This window comes from Megascapheus bottae, chromosome 21 (genome assembly GCF_031878675.1).
Source record: "Megascapheus bottae isolate mThoBot1 chromosome 21, mThoBot2.hap1, whole genome shotgun sequence".
NCBI classification, from domain to species: domain Eukaryota; kingdom Metazoa; phylum Chordata; class Mammalia; order Rodentia; family Geomyidae; genus Megascapheus; species Megascapheus bottae.
This window is the reverse complement of record NC_143529.1, coordinates 38,996,620-39,023,691: the sequence shown is the minus strand read 5'-3', so window position 1 is coordinate 39,023,691 and position 27,072 is coordinate 38,996,620. Positions and strand designations below refer to the sequence as shown.

The following is a 27,072-nucleotide window of genomic DNA, read 5'->3' as shown; positions in this document are numbered from 1 at the left end:
CTCTTACAGATGCCAATCGCAGAGTGAGCAGGAACCTACACCAGCTGATGCCAAACGCCAAGCCCTGAGGCCACCGTGGAGAGGGACCTCCCCTCTCCTCTTGGAGACAGCCAGGGGAGCCATCTGAGCGTCGCGCTCCCGCAGGCCCCCGGCTCTGCCTGCTCCCCATCAGCGGCCCTTTCCTGTGAGCCGTCTGCAGGCACGGAGGGATGAGGGGGGAGAACGCCACCCAGGTCAGCGCCTTCGTCCTGCTGGGCTTCCCCACGGGCCCCGGGCTGCAGCTCCTGCTCTTCCTCCTCTTCCTGCTGGCCTACCTCTTCGTGCTGGTGGAGAACCTGACCATCATCCTCACTGTGTGGGGCAGCGCCTCCCTGCACAGGCCCATGTACTGCTTCCTGGGCTCCCTGTCCTTCCTGGAGGTCTGGTATGTGTCAGACATCCTCCCCAAGATGCTGGACGGCTTCCTCCTGCAGCACAGACACATTTCTTTTGTCGGCTGCATGACCCAGCTCTACTTCTTCAGCTCCCTGGTGTGCACCGAGTGTGTGCTCCTGGCCTCCATGGCCTATGACCGCTACGTGGCCATCTGCCACCCCCTGCGCTACCAGACCATCATTACCATGGGGCAGTGTGTCCGGCTGGTGGCCTTCTCCTTTGCCAGCGGCTTCAGCATCTCCGCGGTCAAGGTCTACTTCATCTCCAGCGCCACGTTCTGTGGCTCCAATGTCCTGAACCACTTCTTCTGTGACGTGTCCCCCATCCTCAAGCTGGCCTGCACGGCCTTCTCCACGGCCGAGCTGGTGGACTTTGTCCTGGCCTTCGTGATCCTCGTGTTCTCGCTCGTGGCCACCGTCCTGTCCTACGGCCACATCACGCTGGCGGTGCTGCGAATCCCCTCGGCCACGGGCCGCTGGAGAGCCTTCTCCACCTGCGCCTCCCACCTCACCGTCGTCACCATCTTCTACACGGCCATGATCTTCATGTACGTCCGTCCCCAGGCCATCGACTCACGCAGCTCCAACAAGCTCATCTCTGCGGTGTACACGGTCCTCACGCCCATCCTCAACCCCCTGATCTACTGCCTGAGGAACGCAGAGTTCAAGGAAGCCTTGCGGAAGTTTCTAGGCCTGAGTCACCCCATGCCATAGGGAGCGTGCCCTGCGACTTCATCTGGACGTGTCTGGGATTCCACAGCTTCACTCCTGCAGCTGGACATGGAGTTCTTTGCACTGCTGTAGCATGTGGAACTTAACTAAAAAATTCCTTTCTCATCTCTTTTCCTCCTTCAGTCCTGGAGGTCGGCGTCTCAGGCATGGTTGGTCTGATCATGACATTGTTTTATTGCTTTCATCTGGGTAAAGCAGGGATTCTCAAAGTGTATTGCATTTTCCTCACCCTTAAAACTACCAAGCACAGTCCAGGAGTTTGGCCTAGTGGTTAAAATGCTTGCCTAGCATGCATGAAGACCCGGGTTCGATTCCTCGGTACCACATACATAGAAAAAAGCCGGAAGTGGTGCTGAGGCTCAAGTGGTAGAGAGCTCAGGCCCTGAGCTCAAGCCCAGGACTGGCAAACAAACAAACAAACAAACAAAAGAAAACTACCAAGCACAGGAAGTGGTGCTGTGGTTCAAGGGGTAGGGTGGTAGCCTTGAGCTGAAGAGCTCAGGGACAGCGCCCAGGCCCAGAGCTCAAGCCCCACAACCAACAACAACAAAGTAATGACCAAGCACATTTACGGAGAGTGTAATGTGCCAGTTATGTGAGTCTTACCATTCGCAGTGAGCTCCCGTGTGTTCAAAGACTAGAACAGGTAGAAATGAGCTCCGAGAGGCCCCCTGCGAGCTGTGCTGGGAATTGGGACAGTGTGTGATTTTATTTCGGCTCAAGGCTAGTGCCCCACCACTTGACCCTAGCTCCACCTCCAGCCTTTTGCAGGTTAACTGGAGATGAGTCTTACAGACCTTCCCGCTCAGGCTGGTCTTTGGCCAAGATCCCGAGCTCTCAGCCTTCTGAATAACTAGGATGACAGGCGTGAGCCTCTGGCATTTGGCTGGACTTGTTTTTAAATCCACACGTCAGGATCTGTGACAGTCCTGGGGAAAGCCAGCTTGTACCTCCACCCTGGTCCACAGCCTGTATGACACCCTGCCCTCAGGCAGTCAGCTACTGAGAAGGAATAAAGTCTGTTATTACTGTTCGGGCTGGTAGCCTTGCTTGCCTGTAATGCACGCAGATGCCCAGACAGGTGGGATCGCATTGGTCCTGTCCTCTGTGGGACCCTAGAAGGTGGTGACCTGACCAACTCGTAGGTCTGGCTGGTGGACAAGGGCAAAGAAGGTAAACAATCATACCAATGAGGAGATACCTGGATATTCTCACCATAACACAGAAACCAGAGTTCTTCATGTAAAGGATGGAGAAGGAAGCTCTGCACAGTCCCTGACTAGAGGCCCGAACCAGAGGCCCTGACTCAGACACAGGGGCAGCATGAATCCCTCAGAGCTTGGAGATGCTGTTGCTGATGGAGCCTGGTTTCACCCAGGGGGAGACTCCAAGGGGCAGCTGAGATTGGAGGCTGAGCGGCCGCTGGCTGCAGCAGGAAGAGGCCCCCAGGTCACAGTGTGGTGGGCAGGCTGTGTAATGGTGAGGCTGGAGTCTGCTTGGATCCCTGACTTCCACAGCGCAGTATACAGGTGTGTGTGTGGAGAAGGGCAGATGCCCAGTAGGAAGCAGGGAGCCGGGAGAGGCTGTCGGGCTGCCCTGGGTGGAGCAGTGTACCTGGCTATGGGATGGGGTCGCTAGGACCCATTCGAGGACTCTCTAGGGGCAGGGCGAGGAAGACAGGGGATTGGGGAGAGCTTCCAGACCTGCGGATGGGGACAAACCCTGGGCAGCCCTTGTCAAGAGCAAGAGCCCAGCGAAGGGAGGCTGACGCGTCTGGGCCACTGTGGGGCCAGTGGCCTCCTTCCCACAGCTTTTGGTCCTCTCCCAGGACCTGGCAGGCACCTTTCCCAGAGAGCTTGTCAGTAGGCCCATTTGGTGCTGCCAAACAATCGGCCTCCTTCCCCTTCCCCTTAAGATGGCCCTGCACTGGGGAAGTCACAGCCATGTGAGGCAACAGGACCCCTGAAGGTGACCTTCAGGCTGGCAGCTGCAACACCTTATCTGCTACCTGGGCGGCTGCTGTAAACCCTAACCTGGCCTGGGCCGCACGTCCACGCCATAGCCCCCTCCATAGCCCCCCCCCCTCCCCCCCCGCCAAACCCTCTAGGCTACAAACGTCACCTCAGACACTGACTGGGCAGGAAGCAGGGGCTTCTTCTCTTTTGTGAGAAGGGGCCTTGCCCATTCCTTTGCCGGCAATAAGCTTTTCTTGGTGCCTGGAGGTCTGCATGGTTTTCTGGCAGGCCTGAAAATGGAGACGCCAGCCTGACCCAAGTGAGCGGTCTTGACAGAGAAGTCCACAGGAGACGACCCCCATCATGAAATGCTGTCCAGCACAAGAGCTGCAGTGAGGCCCCAGGGAAGCTGCATGGCACTGCGGGAAAGGGCAGGGTTCCGAGTATGGGGTTTCGAGAGTTTGATGTAGACCACTGGATTAACATCTGTGATCAGAAATTTAGTATCTGCCTTAGCATTAATGAAGAGAAAAGCAGGACTGGTTCAGATCGATTAAAAAGACACATGTGACAAATCAGAATGATCAGTTTTATTTTCCTAGTCCTGGGCTTGAACTCAGGGCCTGGGCATTGTCCTTGGGCTTTCTCAAACCTAGCGCTGTACCACTTGAACCACAGCACCACTTCTGACTTTTTCTGTGTATGTGGTACCAAGGAATTGAACCCAGGGTGTGGTGCATGCTAGGCAAGCACTTTACCTCTAGGCCATGTACCCAGCTCTGAGATGATCAGAGTTTAATTGAGCAAAAAATCATTTACAGATGAGGTAGCCTTCGGGTCCAGAACAGGTCCAGAGAAATTGCAGTTAGAATGTGATTGGAGGACATCTGTGGAACCCGTGGAAGAGGGTGGGAGTGAGGCCCTGGGAACCGTTTGACAGTTTCCTCATCTGGACATGGTTTGAATGCTCAGCTGTGTGGCACTGGCCGGAACGGGTGGAGACTCAGCTAGTTGCTGCAATATATACTTCTGTGTTAGTCTTTCTGTGAGTTTGTCACCAAGTTCAGCTTCTGTTCACTGGGTGAAAATTCAAGTATTCAAACATGAGGCATCTTTGGGCCACGTTTATCTTAGCAATGCCCTGTCCCCGGGTCAAGCCTCTCGTGTTCACAGAGTGGCCGAAGCCTGAGCAGTGATGTCCCAGTGTTTATTTGGGCTGTGTGGAGTTGGACATCTGCATACCAGGCCAGTGGCATGACTGTGTTCTTGCTGCTCTGATCCCGAGACCGTCCCCTAGTTGGACGGACGCTGGCGCACGTCGGCATTTAGGTCCAAGCTGGCCAGCGCACCTGGTGACTCTGGGCAGGATAAGGCCAGGGGCTGGAGCGCCTTCCTTAACCAGAGCCCACACAGCCGCACCAGTGCCACTCGGGAGGCGTCAAGTTCTGGTAATGCTGGCAGTTGAGCGCATGTGAGCCCACTGGCTGTCTGCAGGGCTCCCTCGCGTGGGTCAGCCACTAGGCGTCAAGGTCCCTGTCAAAGGGCCTGGCCAACGAGCTAGCCTGCCATGCTGTTAGCATGGTGCCTACGAGACAGCACACAGACTTGAAACCCTCACCAAACCCACGCTTGCCGGCCGCCACTAAGGGTGGTGGAAATCAGCAGTGACTGGCCCCTTGTGGACGCAGTGGCTCCTTTCTCGTGAGAAGTGTTCTGCACATATTTGGTGCTCCGTCTAGAGAGCTGGGGGTACCTGTCACCTTTCGAACTGAGCTTCCCATGGTAACAACACCAGGGAAGAAAGACACGCAACGTTTGGCTTGCTCTGTGCCCAACTCAAGATGGAGACAAGCAGAGAGGAAATCCATCCTGTGATTCTGTGGCCGTGTGCGGGCATCGCCTTTCAGAGGGACCCTCCGCGTGTCTGAGTGTCCCTAGAGGAGATGTGGCTGACTGCAAAGTCAAGCGGTCCTTCCCATTTTCAAGTTGATTTCCAAGCCCCGGTATCCCCATCGCGTCCCCGTGAGCCCCACAGAAGGGTACGGGTGTCTTTTCTCAGTGGAAGCTGTCTTCACTTTCCTACTTAATAGTCAGTACTGGTTCCAGTGTATCCAGCGGGCCTCTGGCCATGTGTGTCATCTCAGGGACTCTGTGTCATCTCAGGGAGTCTGTGTCATGTGTGTCATCTCAGGGACTTTGCGTCATGTGTGTCATCTCAGGGACTCTGTGTCATCTCAGGGATTCTGTGTCATCTCAGGGACTTTGCGTCATGTGTGTCATCTCAGGGACTCTGTGTCATCTCAGGGACTTTGCGTCATGTGTGTCATCTCAGGGACTCTGTGTCATCTCAGGGACTTTGTGTCATGTGTGTCATCTCAGGGACTCTGTGTCATGTGTGTCATCTCAGGGACTCTGTGTCATCTCAGGGGCTCTGTGTCATGTGTGTCATCTCAGGGACTCTGTGTCATCTCAGGCAGGGAGTCTGTGTCATCTCAGGGAATCTGTGTCATGTGTGTCATCTCAGGGACTCTGTGTCATCTCAGGGACTCTGTGTCATCTCAGGGACTCTGTGTCATCTCAGGGAGTCTGTGTCATGTGTGTCATCTCAGGGACTCTGTGTCATTATAGGGATTCTGTGTCATGTGTGTCATCTCAGGGACTCTGTGTCATCTCAGGGGCTCTGTGTCATGTGTGTCATCTCAGGGACTCTGTGTCATCTCAGGGAGTCTGTGTCATGTGTGTCATCACGGGGACTCTGTGTCATCTCAGGGAGTCTGTGTCATGTGTGTCATCACGGGGACTCTGTGTCATCTCAGGGATTCTGTGTCATGTGTGTCATCTCAGGGACTCTGTGTCATTACAGGGATTCTGTGTCATCTCAGGGACTCTGTGTCATGTGTGTCATCTCAGGGACTCTGTGTCATCTCAGGGAGTCTGTGTCATGTGTGTCATCACGGGGACTCTGTGTCATGTGTGTCATCTCAGGGACTCTGTGTCATCTCAGGGATTCTGTGTCATCTCAGGGACTCTGTGTCATGTGGGTCATCTCAGGGACTCTGTGTCATTACAGGGATTCTGTGTCATCTCAGGGACTCTGTGTCATCTCAGGGAGTCTGTGTCATGTGTGTCATCACGGGGACTCTGTGTCATCTCAGGGAGTTTGTGTCATGTGTGTCATCTCAGGGACTCTGTGTCATCTCAGGGAGTCTGTGTCATGTGTGTCATCTCGGGGACTCTGTGTCATCTCAGGGAGTCTGTGTCATGTGTGTCATCACGGGGACTCTGTGTCATCTCAGGGATTCTGTGTCATCTCAGGGACTCTGTGTCATGTGTGTCATCTCAGGGACTCTGTGTCATCTCAGGGAGTCTGTGTCATTACAGGGATTCTGTGTCATCTCAGGGACTCTGTGTCATCTCAGGGATTCTGTGTCATTACAGGGATTCTGTGTCATCTCAGGGACTCTGTGTCATCTCAGGGATTCTGTGTCATATGTGTCATCTCGGGGACTCTGTGTCATCTCAGGGACTCTGTGTCATCTCAGGGACTCTGTGTCATTACAGGGATTCTGTGTCATCTCAGGGACTCTGTGTCATCTCAGGGATTCTGTGTCATGTGTGTCATCTCGGGGACTCTGTGTCATCTCAGGGATTCTGTGTCATCTCAGGGAGTCTGTGTCATGTGTGTCATCTCAGGGACTCTGTGTCATGTGTGTCATCTCAGGGACTCTGTGTCATCTCAGGGATTCTGTGTCATCTCAGGGACTCTGTGTCATGTGTGTCATCTCAGGGACTCTGTGTCATCTCAGGGAGTCTGTGTCATGTGTGTCATCTCAGGGATTCTGTGTCATGTGTGTCATCTCGGGGACTCTGTGTCATCTCAGGGACTCTGTGTCATCTCAGGGAGTCTGTGTCATGTGTGTCATCACGGGGACTCTGTGTCATCTCAGGGATTCTGTGTCATGTGTGTCATCTCAGGGACTCTGTGTCCTCTGTGTCATCGCAGGGACTCTGTGTCCTCTGTGTCATCGCAGGGACTCTGTGTCCTCTGTGTCATCTCAGGGACTCTGTGTCATTACAGGGATTCTGTGTCATCTCAGGGACTCCGTGTCATCTCAGGGAGTCTGTGTCATGTGTGTCATCTCGGGGACTCTGTGTCATCTCAGGGAGTCTGTGTCATGTGTGTCATCTCGGGGACTCTGTGTCATCTCAGGGAGTCTGTGTCATGTGTGTCATCTCAGGGACTCTGTGTCATCTCAGGGAGTCTGTGTCATGTGTGTCATCACGGGGACTCTGTGTCATGTGTGTCATCTCAGGGACTCTGTGTCATCTCAGGGATTCTGTGTCATCTCAGGGACTCTGTGTCATGTGGGTCATCTCAGGGACTCTGTGTCATTACAGGGATTCTGTGTCATCTCAGGGACTCTGTGTCATCTCAGGGAGTCTGTGTCATGTGTGTCATCACGGGGACTCTGTGTCATCTCAGGGAGTTTGTGTCATGTGTGTCATCTCAGGGACTCTGTGTCATCTCAGGGAGTCTGTGTCATGTGTGTCATCTCGGGGACTCTGTGTCATCTCAGGGAGTCTGTGTCATGTGTGTCATCACGGGGACTCTGTGTCATCTCAGGGATTCTGTGTCATCTCAGGGACTCTGTGTCATGTGTGTCATCTCAGGGACTCTGTGTCATCTCAGGGAGTCTGTGTCATTACAGGGATTCTGTGTCATCTCAGGGACTCTGTGTCATCTCAGGGATTCTGTGTCATTACAGGGATTCTGTGTCATCTCAGGGACTCTGTGTCATCTCAGGGATTCTGTGTCATGTGTGTCATCTCGGGGACTCTGTGTCATCTCAGGGACTCTGTGTCATCTCAGGGACTCTGTGTCATTACAGGGATTCTGTGTCATCTCAGGGACTCTGTGTCATCTCAGGGATTCTGTGTCATGTGTGTCATCTCGGGGACTCTGTGTCATCTCAGGGATTCTGTGTCATCTCAGGGAGTCTGTGTCATGTGTGTCATCTCAGGGACTCTGTGTCATGTGTGTCATCTCAGGGACTCTGTGTCATCTCAGGGATTCTGTGTCATCTCAGGGACTCTGTGTCATGTGTGTCATCTCAGGGACTCTGTGTCATCTCAGGGAGTCTGTGTCATGTGTGTCATCTCAGGGATTCTGTGTCATGTGTGTCATCTCGGGGACTCTGTGTCATCTCAGGGACTCTGTGTCATCTCAGGGAGTCTGTGTCATGTGTGTCATCACGGGGACTCTGTGTCATCTCAGGGATTCTGTGTCATGTGTGTCATCTCAGGGACTCTGTGTCCTCTGTGTCATCGCAGGGACTCTGTGTCCTCTGTGTCATCGCAGGGACTCTGTGTCCTCTGTGTCATCTCAGGGACTCTGTGTCATTACAGGGATTCTGTGTCATCTCAGGGACTCCGTGTCATCTCAGGGAGTCTGTGTCATGTGTGTCATCTCGGGGACTCTGTGTCATCTCAGGGAGTCTGTGTCATGTGTGTCATCTCGGGGACTCTGTGTCATCTCAGGGAGTCTGTGTCATGTGTGTCATCTCAGGGACTCTGTGTCATCTCAGGGAGTCTGTGTCATGTGTGTCATCTCAGGGACTCTGTGTCCTCTGTGTCATCGCAGGGACTCTGTGTCCTCTGTGTCATCTCAGGGACTCTGTGTCATCTCGGGGACTCTGTGTCATCTCAGGGAGTCTGTGTCATGTGTGTCATCACGGGGACTCTGTGTCATCTCAGGGATTCTGTGTCATGTGTGTCATCTCGGGGACTCTGTGTCATCTCAGGGACTCTGTGTCATGTGTGTCATCTCAGGGACTCTGTGTCATGTGTGTCATCTCAGGGACTCTGTGTCATCTCAGGGATTCTGTGTCATGTGTGTCATCTCAGGGACTCTGTGTCATCTCAGGGATTCTGTGTCATGTGTGTCATCTCAGGGACTCTGTGTCCTCTGTGTCATCGCAGGGACTCTGTGTCCTCTGTGTCATCTCAGGGACTCTGTGTCATTACAGGGATTCTGTGTCATCTCAGGGACTCCGTGTCATCTCAGGGAGTCTGTGTCATGTGTGTCATCACGGGGACTCTGTGTCATCTCAGGGAGTTTGTGTCCTGTGTGTCATCTCAGGGACTCTGTGTCATCTCAGGGAGTCTGTGTCATGTGTGTCATCTCGGGGACTCTGTGTCATCTCAGGGAGTCTGTGTCATGTGTGTCATCTCGGGGACTCTGTGTCATCTCAGGGAGTCTGTGTCATGTGTGTCATCTCAGGGACTCTGTGTCATCTCAGGGAGTCTGTGTCATGTGTGTCATCACGGGGACTCTGTGTCATCTCAGGGATTCTGTGTCATGTGTGTCATCTCGGGGACTCTGTGTCATCTCAGGGACTCTGTGTCATGTGTGTCATCTCAGGGACTCTGTGTCATGTGTGTCATCTCAGGGACTCTGTGTCATCTCAGGGATTCTGTGTCATGTGTGTCATCTCAGGGACTCTGTGTCCTCTGTGTCATCGCAGGGACTCTGTGTCCTCTGTGTCATCTCAGGGACTCTGTGTCATTACAGGGATTCTGTGTCATCTCAGGGACTCTGTGTCATCTCAGGGATTCTGTGTCATGTGTGTCATCATGGGGACTCTGTGTCATCTCAGGGATTCTGTGGCATCTCAGGGAGTCTGTGTCCTGTGTGTCATCTCAGAGACTCTGTGTCATCTCAGGGATTCTGTGTCATGTGTGCCATCTCAGGGACTCTGTGTCCTCTGTGTCATCTCAGGGACTCTGTGTCCTCTGTGTCATCTCAGGGAGTCTGTGCCATGTGGGTCATCTCAGGGACTCTGTGTCACGTGGGTCACCACAGTAAGTATTCCACTGGTGCAGCCTGGCTCACTGGGGTACTCCAGTACTTCCCTGACCCCCTCCTGCCGCCTCCCTCCCATGTCCTGCAGGCACCTGACCTGGCCCTGCACCGGCGCTCCTGTGACCCTTGCTGAGAGTGGGGTCACCAGGTGACTGAGGACAGCTGTCCTCCAGTGGGTATCTCCACAGCTGGCCATCAAGGCAGGCGGGAAGCCCCCAGCAAGGGCCGCGGGCTCCACAGGCCAGCTACTGTTTGGGGCAGCTGTGTGCGGGCAGCAGGCCCTGGAGGAACTCACCCTGGGCATTGCAGCATGGGCAGCTTCAGCAGCAGGAGGGGTAATTGGGCCCTGGAGACCCCGTGCTGCAGCAGAACCACAGCCCTTCCCCTTCAGGGCCCAAGGGAACCCACCTCTCAAGAACCTGCAGCCAGGTGTCACCGGACAGGCAGAAGGCACCACGTCACCCCGCGTCTACAGGGGCTGCAGCTCTGGAAGCAAGGCCTCGAGACCCCAGGTAGGGCCAGCAGTGTCCACCAGGCAGTGGACTTCCCTTGCTGTGACCTTGCATGTTAAGTCCGTGGGTCACAATAGGGACCCCACCCCACAGGCCTCTCCGCGGGCTGGGGAGACCACAGCCCTGGGAGACCCGGGGCGGCTCACCGGTCCTCCACACACGTCCCTCACGGCTAGACGTGCCGCGCTTTCACACGTCTTTGTGTAGTGTACGAGCACAGACATGCTGGTGGCACTGTGTAGATCACGCATCCAGCAGCGCTGCGCTGAGGGTGGGCTTCTGGGTGCGTTCTGCACGCACGTTTGACGGCGCCCCCCCCCCCCCCCAGCATGCTCGCTGCACACAGCAGAGCAGAGCATGCTGCCTCCCCAGAGAGGCTCAGGTCTGAGTCCAGGTAGAGAGCAGGCATCAGAGCTCATGGCGGCAGGCTGGCAGGGGACAGGCCCCTCACAGCACTGTCCCCGTTCTGATCCTCACTGTGCAGGGACCGCACACCTGAGCCCCCGGCTGTCAGCCTCCCTCCTCTCTCCGCCACCTCCCCTTCCATGTCCTTGGCTGTTCCCACAGTTCAGGGCTGAGGACAAGCAATGTCTCTGCATGGTTTGGAGGCCAGCGGCTCCAGGTCAAAGTGGCTGAGCCGCTTGCTCACACCCTCCAGGGGCTGGAGGGCTCTGGGGCTGGGGCACTCCTGTCCAGCTTCTCCCGGGGCTGACCCGGCCTCTCTTCCCCTGTCTCTGTACTCTTTGCCGTCTTTCCTTCCTCTCTCCCTCCCTCCTTCCTTCTTTCCTTCCTTCCTTCTGCTTTTCCTTGCCTTTTTTTTGCCAGTCCTGGGCTTGAGCTCAGGGCCTGAACACTGTCCTTGGGTTTTCTCAAGGCCAGTGCTCTACCATTTGAGCCACAGCACCACCTCTGGCTTTTTCTGTGTATGTGGTACCGGGGAATCGAACCCAGGGCTTAGTGCATGCTAGGCAAGCGTCTACCACTAGGTCAAACTCTTGACCTTTACTGTCTTTCTTAACAACACCATTGCTGGATTCGGTGTGCACAAACAAGGAGGATAGAAATTAGTGGAACTGGAGAGGGCCTCAGGAAGTCAGGCTCCATGGCTGAGGCAGCCAGCAAGGAGAGGAGAGGCCTTCCGGACAGGCTCTGAAATCCCGAGTCTGGGGGCTCCCATGTCAGAGTGTTGCCTCTCCCTAGATCCTTCCCTTCCAGTGAGGTCCTGACTGCTGCTGTCTGCCGGGCCCTTGGGCCCTTGCACTCTGGGTAACGTCCCTGCCCCGTGCAGAGCAGACTGCTGCCTGTGGAACTCTAGGCAGCGCTCTCGCCTGAGCTCCCCCTCCCCCTGGCCAGCCACCACACACTCAGGTGGCAAGCACCCACGAAGGCCTTGCTGGAAGCCGTTCGTGTCCCTCTCCTCCTCAGCATGTGGCAAAGGGGCCTGCACTGTGGGGGAGAGGCCCCGAGAGTGGGTGAGATGCTGGAGTCACTCAGCAGTGGCAGGAGGCCAGCAGGGGCCCCGAGTCCAGGCCCGGCCAGGAGCAGGGCCCGAGGGTGTGCAGCTGAAGCAGAGAGGCGTGTGGCTTGAACAGAGGGCAGCCAGCTGGGCGGCACACAGAGGGCAAGGGAGAAGGATCAGAGATGCTGGCACCTGAGGCCTGAACACAGTGTCGGGACAGCCACCAGGCTGTCCACAGGGTGTCACTCCGCTGTGGCTATGTGACAAGCCCCTGGCCAATTTCTGTCGCTGTGCCAGAGTGCGCCAGCTTATAGGACTCATATAGATTTTCTGCCCCTGCTTTGTCCTGCCTGCAGTCCTCCAGGGCCGGCGGGGCCCTCACAGGCCCCAAGTCTTCCTCTAACCCGGGATTCAGCAGGGACCCCCTCCAGCTGTGAGCTGGCAGATGTCTGCTGTTTACTGCACAGGGCAAAGTGCCCAGCAGCCCTGGATCAAGGGAGCAGCTCCTCCCTTCTCTCATCCTGTGGCTTCCTGCAGCCTTCTCCACCCCTCAGTCTTCGGTCTGGGGACTGCCCCTCCCGCTGGCTGGAAGCCTGACCTCATGCAGAGGCTGGCTGCCTGACTTGCAGGCAGCCACAGGCTTGAGCTATGGGCACTCGTGGCCTCCTCTGCGTCTGTGCCCACTGCGATCCCAAAGTCCACCCAGCTGGCTGTGGACCAGCATGTGTCCCTAAATTCACAGCTGGTCTTTGTGCTGCATCCTGCCTCATTTCCAGCAGTGGCCCGGTCCTGTCCTGTGTGCTTCCTCTGAGTGGGAGCCTCCGGGGTGGCTGTCCTGGACCCTCTATGGACAGCTATACTGCAGGGCTAGACTGGACCCTCCATGAACAGCTCTACAGGACCCTCCTGGGCTGTACTGGACCCTGTGTGGACAGCTCTACTGGAGGGCAATACTGGACCCTCACTGGGCAGCTGTACTGGACCTTCCTGGGCTGTACTGGACCCCTGACTTTCCTTAGTTTCCTTTTGTTGATGTCTCAGCATTCACCTTTGACAGCCAGGTGTGCAAATGCTTGTTAAAACTACATCTGTAAGGCCGGGAGTTTGGCCTACTGGTAGAGAGCTTGCCTAGCATGCATGAAGACCCGGGTTCAATCCCTCAGTACCACATGCATAGAAAAAAGCCAGAAGTGGTGCTGAGGCTCAAGTGGTAGAGCTGTAACCTTGAGAAAAGTCCAAGGTCAGTGCTCAGTCCCTGAGTTCAAGTCCAAGACTGGCAAAAAAAACCCTCTACATTTGTATTTTCTTTACATCATTGTACAGAGGAGCCACCATTCAACAGCGCAGCTTGTGAAGACAGTGCCTCTTGATTCCGGTCACCCCTGTAACTCTCTCACCCGTCCCTCCCACCCCCCGTCCTTCCCTCACTTTTCTTAATGTTTAGGTTATGTATTCAATCTTTTGCCATTTAACAAAGCAATTCATGTACACAGTGCATCTTGAGCTGGGTTTTCCCTTCAACCTCTTCACCCCTCCTCCCACCCCTTCCCTTGTCTCCTCAGGTCTGTGGTCTATGCAATGCATTCTTGCCTACATCCTACTCATTTCCCAGTCCATTCTGCCCTCCCACCCCTTCCCTTATCTCCTCAGGTCTGTGGTCTATGCAATGCATTCTTGCCTACATCCTACTCATTTCCCAGTCCATTCTGCGGCCCCTCCCCCCTGGTCCTTTCCTCTTGTAAATGTCCATATCCCAGTACTTATTTTGGGGGCTTCAACTTAGTCCTTCTGATGAATTATACCATATGCATTCTCCATAGGTTCTGTTTTATTTCAATACTTGTTTGTATAACCACTTTGGGTACCACATGGTGTGTCTATTTCTGGAATTACAGGCACATTCTAGCTCTCACAAGCGTCTCATAGAGACACCATGCAACCTGTTTCTCGGGGTCTTGCTTAGTTCACTTCATATGATTTTCCACAGTCTTTCCATTTCCTTATGAATAGTACCATGTCATTCTTTCTGATGGATGAGTAGAATTCCATTGTGTATATACACCACATTTTCTTTATCCATCCATCCATTCAGGGACATCTAGGTTGATTCCACATCGTGGCTATGCTACATAATGCAGCAATAGACATGGCTGTGGTGGTGGCTTTGCTGTATCCTGGTCTGCGCTCTGTGGGAGTGAAATTGCTGGGTTGCAGGTAGTCCTCTGCTTAGTTTCATGAGGAACTTTCATACTGCTTTCCAGCATTGTTGAATAAGTTTACATTCTACCAGCGTAGTAACACTCCCTTTTGGCCACATTCCCGTCCACATTTGTTATTGTTAGTTTGCTTGATACTGGTCAACCTAGTTGGGGTGATGTGCAATCCCAGTGTAGTTTTGACTCGCATTCCCTTTATGACCAGAGGTGGTAAGCATTTCTTCATGTTTCCTTTTTTTTTTGCCAGTCCTGGGCTTGAGCTCAGGGCCTGAGCACTGTCCTTGGACTTTCTCAAGGCTAGAGCTCTACCCCTTGAGCCTCAGCACCACTTCTGGCTTTTTTCTATGTATGTGGTACCGAGGAATCGAACCCGGGTCTTCATGCATGCTAGGCAAGCACTCTACCACTAGGCCAAACTCCCAGCCCCATTTCTTCATGTTTCTATTGGCCATATTACTTCCTCTGAGAAGTCTCTCTTTAAATCATTATCCCATTGATTAATTGGGTTGTTTCTTTGAGGCTTTATTTTTTGAGGGTTCAATTTTTTGAACTGTTAAGTATATTTTGTATATTAGGCCCTCCCTTGTCTGATAGATAGCTGATTTTTAAAAAATCACTTGTGTGTTAAACTTGTCATTTAAAATATGATATAAAAATCAATGTTAATAAATTCTTTAATAAAAAAACCTTCCATTCTGTGATCTTTTTATTTATCCTGCTTACTATATCCTTTACAGAAACTTCAAGTTTGATGCAATCCCAGTTATCAGTTCTTTCTTTGATTTTTTTTGTGTTTCTGAATTTTTACTGAGAAAGTTTTGACCTGGGCTCAGAAGGCCTCGAGTATCCTTTACCCTTTCCTGTAAAAGTTTCATGGTTTCCAGCCTTACAAGGAGGTCTTTGATCCATTTTGAATGGATACAGGTGCAGGGATCTAGTATCAGTTTTCTGCATGTGGGCATCCAGTTGTGGCAGCACCATTTGTGTAAGAGACTGTCTTTCTTCCAACCTATACTTCTGGCTCTCTTATTCTTTCTTCCAACCTATACTTTTGGCTCTCTTATTGAATATTAGGTAGCCATAGGTCTGTGGGGTCATTTCTAGGTCTTCTATTCTATTTGCCCCCAGGCCTATATTTTTGTGGGGTTGCTTTTCTGGTTTCAGTCTTGATCTTCTCACTGTTGGCATACAGAAAAGCTACTGATTTTTATGGGCTGATTTTATACCTGCTGTTTTGCCTAAGTTTTGAATCAGCTGTAGAGCTTAGGGAAGATTTGGGGGCTCCTTTAAGTACAGAATCATGTCATCGGCAAAAGCGGGGTAGTTTTAGTTCTTCATTTCCTCTTTGGATCCCCTTTATGTTTTCTCTTGCCTTGCTCTTGCTAGGAATTCCAATACTATGTTTAAGAGGAGTGGAGAGATTGGACATTCTTGTCTGGTTCCAGATTTTGGGGGGAATGGCTTGAGTTTTTCTCCATTAAGTATAATGCTGGCTGTACATTTGTCATATATAACCCTTATTTTATTGAGGAATGTCATATGTATTCCTAGCTTCTCCAGAGCTTTTATCATAAACGGGTGTTGGATCTTGTCAAAGGCTTTTTTTCTGCATCTATACAGATAATCATTTGATTCTTGCTCCTTGCACCTGCTGATGAGTTATATTATTTGACTTATGTATATTGAGCCTGCTTTGTATCCCTGGAATAAATCCCATTTGATTATAGTGTATGATTTCTTGATCAGCTTTTGGGGTCAGTGGTCAGTATTTTGCATCGGTGTTCATCATGGAGATCGATATGAGTTCTGTTTTCTTGATATGTTATTATCTGCTTTGGGGATGAAGGTAATGCTGGCGTCACGGATTGGGTTTTGTGGTATTCCCTCCCTTTCTGTTAGAGGAGTTTGAGGAGTACTGATGATAACTCTAATTTAAAAGTCATGTAGAATCAGGCCGTAAAGCCATCAAGTCTTGGGCTTTTCCTAGAAGAGAGATCTTTTATTGCCAGATTGATCTGATTACTTGTGATGGGTCTGTTTGATTTATATCTTCCTGACTCAATTTGGGTATATTTATCTTGTCTAGGAATGTGTCATTTTCAGCCAGATTCTCATATTTGTTGGCACTGATGACCTATTCCCTTATCATATTTTGAATTTTTCTTGAGTCTGTGGTGATGTGTCATTCATCTCTAATTTTATTTATTACAGTCGAGCAGTTCTTCATGTGTCTATAGGCCATTCTTATTTCTTCTTCAGAGAAGCCTCTCTTTAAGTCTTTAGTCTACCGTTTAATAGGATGATTATTTCTTTGAGGATTTTTTTGAGAGATTCGTTTTTTTTTAGCTGTAGGTATATTTTGGATATGAGCCCCTTGTCTGTTGTATGGCTGGTGAAGATCTCCTCCCATTCTGTGTCCTTTCTATTTAACTTGCTAGCTATGTCCTTTGCCATACAGAAGTTCTACAGTTTAATGCAGCCCCATTTGTCCAAACTTGCTTTAATTTGTTGTGTTTCTGGGTCTTTATTAAGAAAGTTTCAACCTGTGCCAAGGAGACCTAGTGTATCTCCTAATCCTTCTTGTAAAGTTTTCAGGGTATCTGCTTTTACTTCAAGATCTTTGGTCTATTTGGATTAATTCTGGTGCAGGGTGACATAGAAGGATCCAACTAGCTTTCTTCAGGTGCTTAACCAATTCTGCCAGCACCATTTTTTGAAGAGGCTGTCTTTCTTCCATCCTGTTTTGTTGCTACTTTATCAAAGATTAGGTGGCCATAGGACTGAGGGTGGATTTCTGGGTCTTCAGTTCTGTTTCATTGGTCTTCAGGCTTGTTCTTGTGCCAGTACCAAGCCATTTTGGTCACTATAGCTCTGTAACAGGTCGAAAGTTTGGTATTGATATTCCTCCTGCGCTGTTCTTTCTGCTAAGAATTGTTTTTGCTGTACTTGGTCTTTTATTATTCCATATGAATTTTTGGATTGCTGCCTCTATTTCCTTAAAGAATGACATAGGGCTGGGTGCAGTGGCTCACTCCTGTAATCCTAGCTACTCAGGAGGCTGAGATCTGAGGATCAAGGTTCAGAGCCAGCCCAGGCACAAAAGGACCTGAGACTCTTATCTCCAATTAACCTCTAGAAAATGGGAAGTGGGGCCTGGCTCATGGGTAGGGTGGCAGGCTTGAGCTGAAGAGCTCAGGGACAGTGCCCAGGCTGAGTTCAAGCCCATGACCCACAAAAAATAGGAATGACATTGGGATATTGGTGAGTATTGCATTGAATTTGTAGACAGCCTTTGGCAGGATTGCTATTTTCACAATGCTAATTCTTCCAATCCAGGAGCATGGGAGGTTTTTCCACTTCCTCAGTTCTGCTTTAATTTCTTTTTTCAGGTTTTTATCATAAAGGTCCTTTGCATTCTTAGTTAAGTTAATTCCTAACTATTTTATTTTCTTTGAGGCTATTTTGAAAGGAAGTGCTTTTCTGATTTCCTGATTCACTCTTCTTGTTGGCTGACAGGAAAGCCATTGGGTTGTGAGGGCTAATTTTATACCCTGCTACCTTGCCAAAGTTTTGAATCAACTCAAGGAGCTTGGAAGTGGAGTCTATAGGGTTCTTTAAATACAGAATCATGTCATCTGCAAAGAGGGAAAGTTTCACTTCCTCTTTCCTTATGTGGATCCCCTTTATGCTTGCTTCTTGCCTTATTGCTCTGGCTAGGAATTCTAACACTATGTTAGAGAGGAGTGGAGAGAGTGGGCATCCTTGTCCCATTCCTGATTTTAGAGGGAATGGCTTTAGCTTTTCACCATTAAAGTATAATGCTAGCTATGGGTTTGTCATACACAGCCTTTATTATACTGAGGAATATTCTGTGGATTCCTAGTTTCTCCAGAGCTTTTAGCATAAAGGGGTGTTGAATCTTGTGAAATGCTTTTTCTGCATCTATTGAGATAGTCATGTGATTCTTAGTTTTGCTCCTGTTGATGTGATGAATTATATTAATTGACTTGTGTATATTGAACCAGCTTTGCATCACTGTAACGAATCCTGTTTGGTCATAGTGTATAATTTTTTGATGAGTTGTTGAAGATGATTCGCCAGTATTTTATTGAGAAGTCTTGCATCAGTGTTCATCAAAGAAATGTTCTCTTTCTTTGATGAATCTCTGTCTGGTTTTGGGATGAGGGTTTTGCTGGCTTCATAGAATGAGTTTGGCAAGGAGCCTTCACTTTCAATTTCATTGAGAGTTTCAGGAGTATTGGTGTGAGCTCTTCTTTGAAGGCCTTATAGAGTTCAGCTGTGAATCTATCAGGTCCTGGGGCTTTTCTGGGATGGGAGGTCTCCTATCGCCATTTCTATTTCATTACTTGAAATATTATTTCTCTTTTTCACTTAGTTAAGTTTGCCAGTGGCCTGTCAATCATTTCAAAGAACCAACTTTTGATTTTGCTAATTCTGCATATTTTTTACTCTTTAATTCACTTACGTCTGATCTAATGTCTTGTTCCTGGGTCTCTGTGTGGTTTCAGGTCATTTCCTGCGGGATGAACCAGGGAGTGCCCTGAGCACTACCCTCCATGTGGGACCTTTAGGATTGTGAGACCCTTCTGGTGGCCTGGACTCTGTCGGAATGAAACGCCCATCTCCGTCTCTTCTCACTAATTTAATTTGAAATCTATCTTATCTTAGTATTGCTACTCTGGCCTCTTTATAAGAACCATTACTCCAACCTTTCACCTGGGTAGAGTTTTGTTCTTGTTGGTGGGTCTTCCTTTCTGACCCAGCCTGCCACTGTGTGTTTGATTGGCGCCTTAAGTTGATGTGGACAGCAGGGGCTGAGAGGAATGTGCTGGCTCCTGCCATGCTGTCTGTCTTCCCAGGGGCAATTCCTCCTCTGAACTTACCATATCGAGGCAGACGTGCTGCGGCGAGCAACACTTTCTCTGTTGGTTTCGTATTCTTGTTCATTTTTATTATGTAAGACATGTTTGACTATGTTCTGTGGTACTGATTTGATGGAGATATTTTTTTAATTGTTTTTTTTTGTGAAATGTCCTTTGGTTATGAAGGAGAGCTTGGCTAGATACAGTATTCTGGGTTGACAGTTACTTGCTTTTAGTACTTGTAATACATTGTGCTTTTAGAATTTCAGCTGAAAAATCTGTTGCTATTCTGACTGATTTTCCTTTGGAAGTAGCCAATCTTTTCTCTCGGAAGGTTTTACGAATCCTCTCCTTGGTCTCCCACGATTCCGTGCCTGTTAGGGTGTGGCAGTGGGGGGGCTCTCTTCTGGTGTGGTCTGTTGGGTGTCCCGAAGGCTTCTTGCACCTGAATAGGCCTTTACTTTAGGATAATGGGAAAGTTCTCTGCTAGAATTCTATGCAATGTGTTTCCGTCCCCTTTGTTGCCTGCCCTCCAGCTTTCTGCCCTTTCCTGTGAGCCGTCTGCAGGCACGGAGGGATGAGGGGGGAGAACGCCACCCAGGTCAGCGCCTTCGTCCTGCTGGGCTTCCCCACGGGCCCCGGGCTGCAGCTCCTGCTCTTCCTCCTCTTCCTGCTGGCCTACCTCTTCGTGCTGGTGGAGAACCTGACCATCATCCTCACTGTGTGGGGCAGCGCCTCCCTGCACAGGCCCATGTACTGCTTCCTGGGCTCCCTGTCCTTCCTGGAGGTCTGGTATGTGTCAGACATCCTCCCCAAGATGCTGGACGGCTTCCTCCTGCAGCACAGACACATTTCTTTTGTCGGCTGCATGACCCAGCTCTACTTCTTCAGCTCCCTGGTGTGCACCGAGTGTGTGCTCCTGGCCTCCATGGCCTATGACCGCTACGTGGCCATCTGCCACCCCCTGCGCTACCAGATCATCATCACCATGGGGCAGTGTGTCCGGCTGGTGGCCTTCTCCTTTGCCAGCGGCTTCAGCATCTCCGCGGTCAAGGTCTACTTCATTTCCAGCGCCACGTTCTGTGGCTCCAATGTCCTGAACCACTTCTTCTGTGACATCTCCCCCATCCTTAAGCTGGCCTGCATGGCCTTCTCCACGGCCGAGCTGGTGGACTTTGTCCTGGCCTTCGTGATCCTCGTGTTCCCGCTCGTGGCCACCGTCCTGTCCTATGGCCACATCACGCTGGCGGTGCTGCGAATCCCCTCGGCCACGGGCCGCTGGAGAGCCTTCTCCACCTGCGCCTCCCACCTCACCGTCGTCACCATCTTCTACACGGCCATGATCTTCATGTACGTCCGTCCCCAGGCCATCGACTCACGCAGCTCCAACAAGCTCATCTCTGCGGTGTACACGGTCCTCACGCCCATCCTCAACCCCCTGATCTACTGCCTGAGGAACGCAGAGTTCAAGGAAGCCTTGCGCAAGGTTCTGGGCTTGGGTGCCTCTTCACACTAGGATCAGTAAGGGCCGGAGGATCTCATTTGTAATATCTAACATCTCATAGAGCACCTGACACTGCAGTTGTTGACAAAACCTGCAATTGAACAAAGCCTATAGAGCCTTCCCCAAAAGTGAACTTGCAATGAGGTGCCTTTTTCAGAAAAGCAGCACCCTGCAGGGAAGCAGCTGTAGGATGGGCTGGGATGTGAGGCTCCCTTCCTGCCCTGACCCCACCCTCCTCTCCACCCCAGAAGAACCCCAACCTGATATCCAATGCCGGAAAGAAGCTTGGGAGCTCTGAGTGAATCATAAAACATGTACACTCTTCTGTTCAGCTTCTGTGGTTCAACATTTTACATGCATAGATACTTACATAACACATACCTACATATATTATGCTTGCACATGACTGTTAATTGACGCCTCTGGGTACAATGCTGCTATAAGAATTCTGGTTAATTTTTAAAATTAGTATCTAGTCTGTTTTAGGCTATCTGGAACTCTATCTAAATGAGATCCAGGTCCATAGGAGGTTGTGTCTGCAATCACTGCACTGGGAATGTGTGTGGTCAGGTCTCGAAGGACCTGCCTAGCTCTCCCCATAAGGAGTCACCAGCTGTCCCTCCCACCGGCCATACAGGAGAATTCCAGGGGTGGCACAGCCTCGTTGCACATCTATGACATGCACATTTCAAGGCTGACGTTCTTCTGGGGTGCTAACGGTGCCCGTTGGGACTCTGCTTCACACTTCTCCTGGATGTAGAGAAGCAGTGTCCAGCCTCTTCTCACAGTGTGGGCCCACTGTCATTCCAAACACACCCTTTCTCCAGCGCCTGCTCATGCATGTCTGCACAGAGGATACCTTTCACATACACAGCTTCTTCTACAGTCTGGATCCAGAGAAGAAGGTTTGCAAAGTCTTCTTCTGTGTCATCAATGGTGTCTCTGTTTTTGTGTCAGTACTGGTGCTTGAACTCAGGGCGTTTTTGCTCAAGCCTGGTGCTTACCACTTGAGCCACGCCTCCACTTCTGGTTTATTGCTGGTTAGTGATAGACAAGAGTCTCCTGGACTACTGTGCTGTGAATCATGATCTTCAGTTCTCAGCCCTCTGAGTAGCTAGGATTACAGGTGTGAGCTACCAGTGCCCAGCCATTAATGTTTTGATAAAGAAAAGCTCATGTTTTTAGTCCAATGTTTGTGCTTCTCCCTCTTGCAGTTAATTTTCCACTTAGGGAATGTTCACCACCCCTAGGTTAGATGTTCCTGCTTCATTTTGTAGGCTTTATTGTTTTACCTCTCTTGTCTGAATGTGCAATCCATCTGATTGATTTTCACGTATGGTATAGGATGACTCGTTCTTCTTTAAAGTCACCTGAACTGGACCCAGCACAGCATCTGTCATTTAAAAGCAAGACTTCCCTTGGCTGCATCACCCTTTCCACAAGCCAAATGACAGAGTCGGTACAGGTCATCTGAGTCTGGGGCCTGGCTGTCCCTTCCTGTGCCAGTGCCATTCTGCCACCACCAGTGGCCTGGGGCTGCCACGGGCTGCCGAGCTCTTCACCTGCTAGAGGTCAGGTGGGTGAATCCACACTCCAACTGCTGCTGGTGGGTCCGGGACCCATCCTGTACACGTTTCTTAGAGAGCCTAAGCTTTCCTTTCTCTAGGACAAGTTGTAGGATAAGTCCATGTTCGGTGTTAAGGGGAACTGCTGAATTCTTTATCAGAATGCCTGTGCCCTTCTGGGTTCTCACTAGACACGGCAAATCACCTGGCCTCTGGTCGTCCCTTTCTGCATTTGACTCTTACCTTTCATTCCATCTGGCCTTTCTCACAAGTGTGTAGCACTATCTCATTTTGGATTTCATTTCATTTCTCTTGCAACTAATGGAGCTGGCTGTGTTCTTACAGGCAGATAGAACTTCTTCAGTGAAATGTGTGCACATGTATTTGACCCATCTCCTGCTTGGACTGTTTCTTAGTGCTGGGTTTTTGAAGTTCTTTAGGCATTATGGGTTCTAGAGGCAACTGTTTGTAGCGTGTCTGTGAAGATCCCTCCCAGCTGTTTTTAAAATGAGGTCCAATAGTTCCTTGTATGAATGAACTGGGCTCTCAATGTCAGGTCTAGCAAGGTTTTCCCTAAGCCCAATGTTTGCATCCTATTCGCCTTTTAAATTTAAGTCTACAGTAAGCTGAGAGTTCGTTTTATGGGTGCGGTTTCACTGGGTCCGTGTCCTGGGGCTGAGCGGTAGCTCCCGGGCCTTCACTATTTCACACTGGCACTGCCGTCAGACATGAGAAGAGCGCTGCGCTGCTCTTCACGAGAGCCACGGTCTTTCCTGCTGACCACGTACTGCTCGTGGGCTCCTTTCATCTTAATAAACCCTCACCTTGGAAGAATGAGTCCTGGGACGTTATTGTCTTTATAATGATTGTAGTTACCCTATGGTTTTTACATTTCCACCACCATCTTACACACTTGATCTATGTCTGAAAAAGGAAACATTGGTGAGATTGATAGGAATTTCCTGAAGGCTATGGATCAGTTTGGAATAATTAGGTATAATTAATATACAAAAGCTTAAATCTGCAGCTTTGCTTGTTGCTGTCTCCTCTGCTTTTTCCTCTTTCTTTGTTATGGTTGGTTTGTACTTTTTTTTGCCATTGTTGGGCCAGTCCTGGGCCTTGAACTCTGGGCTTGGGCATTATCCTTGAGCTTTCTCAAGGCTAACATTCGGTAAAAACCACTTGAACTACAGCACCACTTCCAGCTTTTTCTGTGTGTGTGGTACCGAGGAATCAAACCTATGGCTTTGTGCATGCTGGGCAAGCACTACCGCAGCCTCTCCCTGCTGTTTTTTTTTTTTTTTTAGAATTCCATCATGAATTTTTTCATTGTTTGGGTAGCTGCCATTATCACAACATGTAGATTAAATTCAGAACAACCACTCTGCAGCTATGGCATGTCTTCAGGTGCTGGAATAAAATATCACATTCACCGCAGTTTTTTTTTAATTCCTCATTTTCTTTTTTAGGGTGTGTGTGTCATGGGGCTTGAACTCTGGGCCTGGGGGTTGTCCCTGAGCTCTTCAGCTCAAGGCTAATGCTCTGCCACTTGAACCACAGCGCCACTTCTGGTTTTCTGGTGGTTCATTGGAGATAAGAGTCGCACAGATGTTAGTGCCCCTGCTGGTTTTGAGTCATGATCCTCGATCTCAGCCTCCTGAGTAGCTAGGGTTATAGGCGTGAGCCACCAGCACTCTGCTGACTCCTCATTTTCTAAATAGGATTGTCTTCAGGGTTTCCTGTGTGCATGTTGGTTCTGCATTCATGTGCCCATTTTCCTTGACCACTAAAGGAGTTGGGTCACTCGTGCGGTCAGGGACAGCCGTCTATGCAGGAACTCCTGTAACTAAACAGTAAGCTCAGTGAGATCCCAGGAAACAGACTCGGTGGACAAAAGTCACTGTGTTTTTACGTACTGGAAGAACACAAGGAAGCTGCATTTCAAACGCCACTTAAACTAGAGGACTAAACCAGGATGGAGGCAACCCCAAAAAGCAAAACTCAGGGACAGTATCCAAGTCCTGAGTTCAGGCTCCAGAATGGGCATGTGCTCACACACGCACACATGTACACACACACACACACACACACACGCACGCACACATACTCCCACTTAAAAACACTCAGAAATTTTGAAATACTTAGCTGTGAATCTAACCAAATGTAGACAGACCTCTATGCTAAAAGTCAGGTGATGCAGCTGGAAGGAATTAGAAAAGATCTAAATACATGGAAGAGACATACTATGCTCCTGGATTGAACAAGAACAAAGTGGAGGTTAATTCTCTCCAAATGGATACACAGATTTAAAGCAATTGCTCCCAAAATCACAAGAGATTTTTTTTTGCCAGTCCTGGGGTTTGAACTCAGGGCCTGAGCACTGTCATAGGTTTTTTCCAAGGCTAGAGCTCTACCACTTGAATCACAGCACCACTTCTGGCTTTTCCTGTGTAGATCGAATCCGGGTCTTTGTGCATGGTAGGCAAGCACTCTTACCACTTGGCCAAACTCGAAGCCCCACAAGAATTCTTTTAGGTATCTTCTGTATAGAAGATAATTCTAAAGTTCCTATGAAATAGCAAATAGCATGTGACAACTAAAACAGTTTTTAGCAAGAGGGATAAGGTTGGGGTCCTCAGTCTGCTTAACTTCACAGCTTATTGTATAGGTACAGAAATGATGGCTGTGGGCTATTCTGGAATGGCAGACACACAAGTCAATGGAGAAAAGCTTCACGTAAACACAACCACCTGTTTTTGCCGGCTCATATACAGTAGTCAGAAAGAACACAAAGGTTACATGCCCAGCTACTTCTATGATAATGCGCAAAATCATCGCCCGTGACTGGATAGTCTAAGTCTTACTTGTGTCTCTGTGTATGTTAGTTTTACCAAAATCTGTCATCTGCGCAGGTCCTGGGACCCTCAACACGAAGGACTGGGCAGTCCCCACGCAAGCATCCCTTTCCTTTCATAATCACCCACTCCCCTCCAAGCCCAACTCCCATCATGAGCTACTGAGCTCCACCTCTAAAATACGGTCATTTCAAAACCTCATGCAATGCCAGGGCTGCCTTTTGGGGATGGCTCTGCTCGTGCCATAGCCATTGACGTCACGGGGTTGATGACGGGGTTCTTTTGAACTGCCAGGTGACACACTGGCCTGTGCATGTATTGCAGCTGGCTTAACCAACTGATCTTAACTCGAGTCTTAGTTGTGATGGTTGCTCTTTCTTTTGTGGTTTTGAAACTGTGATCCTCTTGCCTCAACGTCTTGCTCAAATGATGCCCTGTGATGGATGATCTTGTCAACTAGAGTGGATAGAGACCTGTGGAGATCCATCAGTGAAATCCACCCCTGGGAGCTTCCTGAGAGGACTGACTGAGGAGGCACAGCCACCCTCGTGTGGGGCCCGCATGCAGCCAAAGGGAACAAAGGACATGCGTTTCAAGGGACCAGAAGTGAGGAGTGGATCGTGTAGATCATGCTCTACCAGTCGACTTCTGTTACGGTGAGGTTTGTGTTGTTTCCTTTTCCTTGCTAACCATGCCTCACACCTCAGCTATTATATAGTAAGTATCGCAAATGGAGACGTGAGAGGAATGTGATGTGGGTTTAGTGCTTTATGAAAGTTCATTATATAAGAATGGATACTACTAGTAAATTGTGATTCACATGCTGTGATTCTGCGTGCTAGTGATTATATGTGCAACCAGAAGGTCTGTCACTGTAATTAAGGAGGTGTTGAGGCTGTGTTTTTAGATCCAGGCCGAAACTCCAGGGGACTCATGCTGGTAAGTCAGCCTCACAGGCCAAATAAATAGACATGAAGGACAGAGAAATACTTATTACAAGCTGGGCGTGCTCTTACACCTATCATCCCAGCTTCCCAGAAGGCCGAGATCTGAGGATCTCAGTGCAAGGCCATCCCAGGTACTAAAGAACCCGCGACTCTTATCTCCAATTAATCACTAGAAAATGAGAAGTGGGGTTGTGGCGCAGGGGTAGGGTGGTAGCCTGGAGCTGAAGAGCTCAGGGACAGCGCCCAGGCCCACAGTTCAAGCCCCATGCCCCACAAAAAACAAACAGAATTATTTATTACCTGACAGACAGAGGAAGAAGACAGCATTTCAGCACACCTTTGGCCATTTTCAGGGGTTCAGGCATTGTCCTCAGGTTAAACCAGAGAACTGAGTATGAGGTGAAGATGGCACGCACAGTTAGAGCCGTCATAAGCCACAGGCGTGGCGTAGTTGACCTTGAGCCGTCTTTGTCCTTGAAGAGCTCCTGAGCAGTTGTTAGCTCTTCCATCTGAGGGCAGGTGGCTTCCTGAGCTTTTAGGCTGCTTTGTTCCAGATTTGCCTTTTGCCACAATCCCAGGAGATGGAATTGTCAGAGGGCATCTTGGCAAATCCTGTCTTTCCTGGAGTACAAGGTAATTGTAAAGTGACCTCTGGAAGAAATAGCTCAGATCAAAGGACAAGAATTAAAGTGTGTGTGTGGGGGGGTAGCTTAGATCATAGGCCCAGTAAAGACAGCTGCTTTTTTTTATTGTCGGGGTACTGTATAGAGGGGTTACCGTTACATTCACCAGGTAGTAGGTGCATTACTTCTCACACATTGATGCCCCTTCTCATGTTTTTGTGCCCGTTTTCCTCCCTCTACCCCTCCCAGTCATCTTGTCTTCCCCTCTTCCCTTTCCTATTTCAAATAAACACATAAACATATGAACAATATGCCAGGTAACAGTCAGATACACAGTACATTAAGAACAACAATCACACAACATAAAGCTCTTGTTTCCATATCCCAGAGTTCCTTTCACTTAATCTCATCCTATGTGACCTTATGTACCTAGGTTTTGAGCTGTTGTAATCCTCTGCTAGGAGAGTCCTAGGTGGTACTAATTATTACAATGCGCCTATGCTCCTTTGGGTCTGGCTTACTTCA

General features: G+C 50.0%; 2 protein-coding genes across 2 annotated transcripts; both read left to right on the top strand.

The window, feature by feature from the left end:
- The first annotated feature begins 209 nt into the window (after positions 1 to 209).
- On the top strand, positions 210 to 1,148 carry LOC150048998 (olfactory receptor 6B2-like). Its single transcript, XM_090354434.1, has one exon. The coding sequence runs from the start codon at positions 210 to 212 to the stop codon at positions 1,146 to 1,148; it is 939 nt and encodes a 312-aa protein (XP_090210560.1).
- An 18,482-nt stretch (positions 1,149 to 19,630) lies between these two features.
- LOC150048997 (olfactory receptor 6B2-like) lies at positions 19,631 to 20,569 on the top strand. Its single transcript, XM_090354433.1, has one exon. It carries the CDS (start codon positions 19,631 to 19,633, stop codon positions 20,567 to 20,569), a length of 939 nt encoding a protein of 312 aa, XP_090210559.1.
- Positions 20,570 to 27,072: the final 6,503 nt, after the last annotated feature.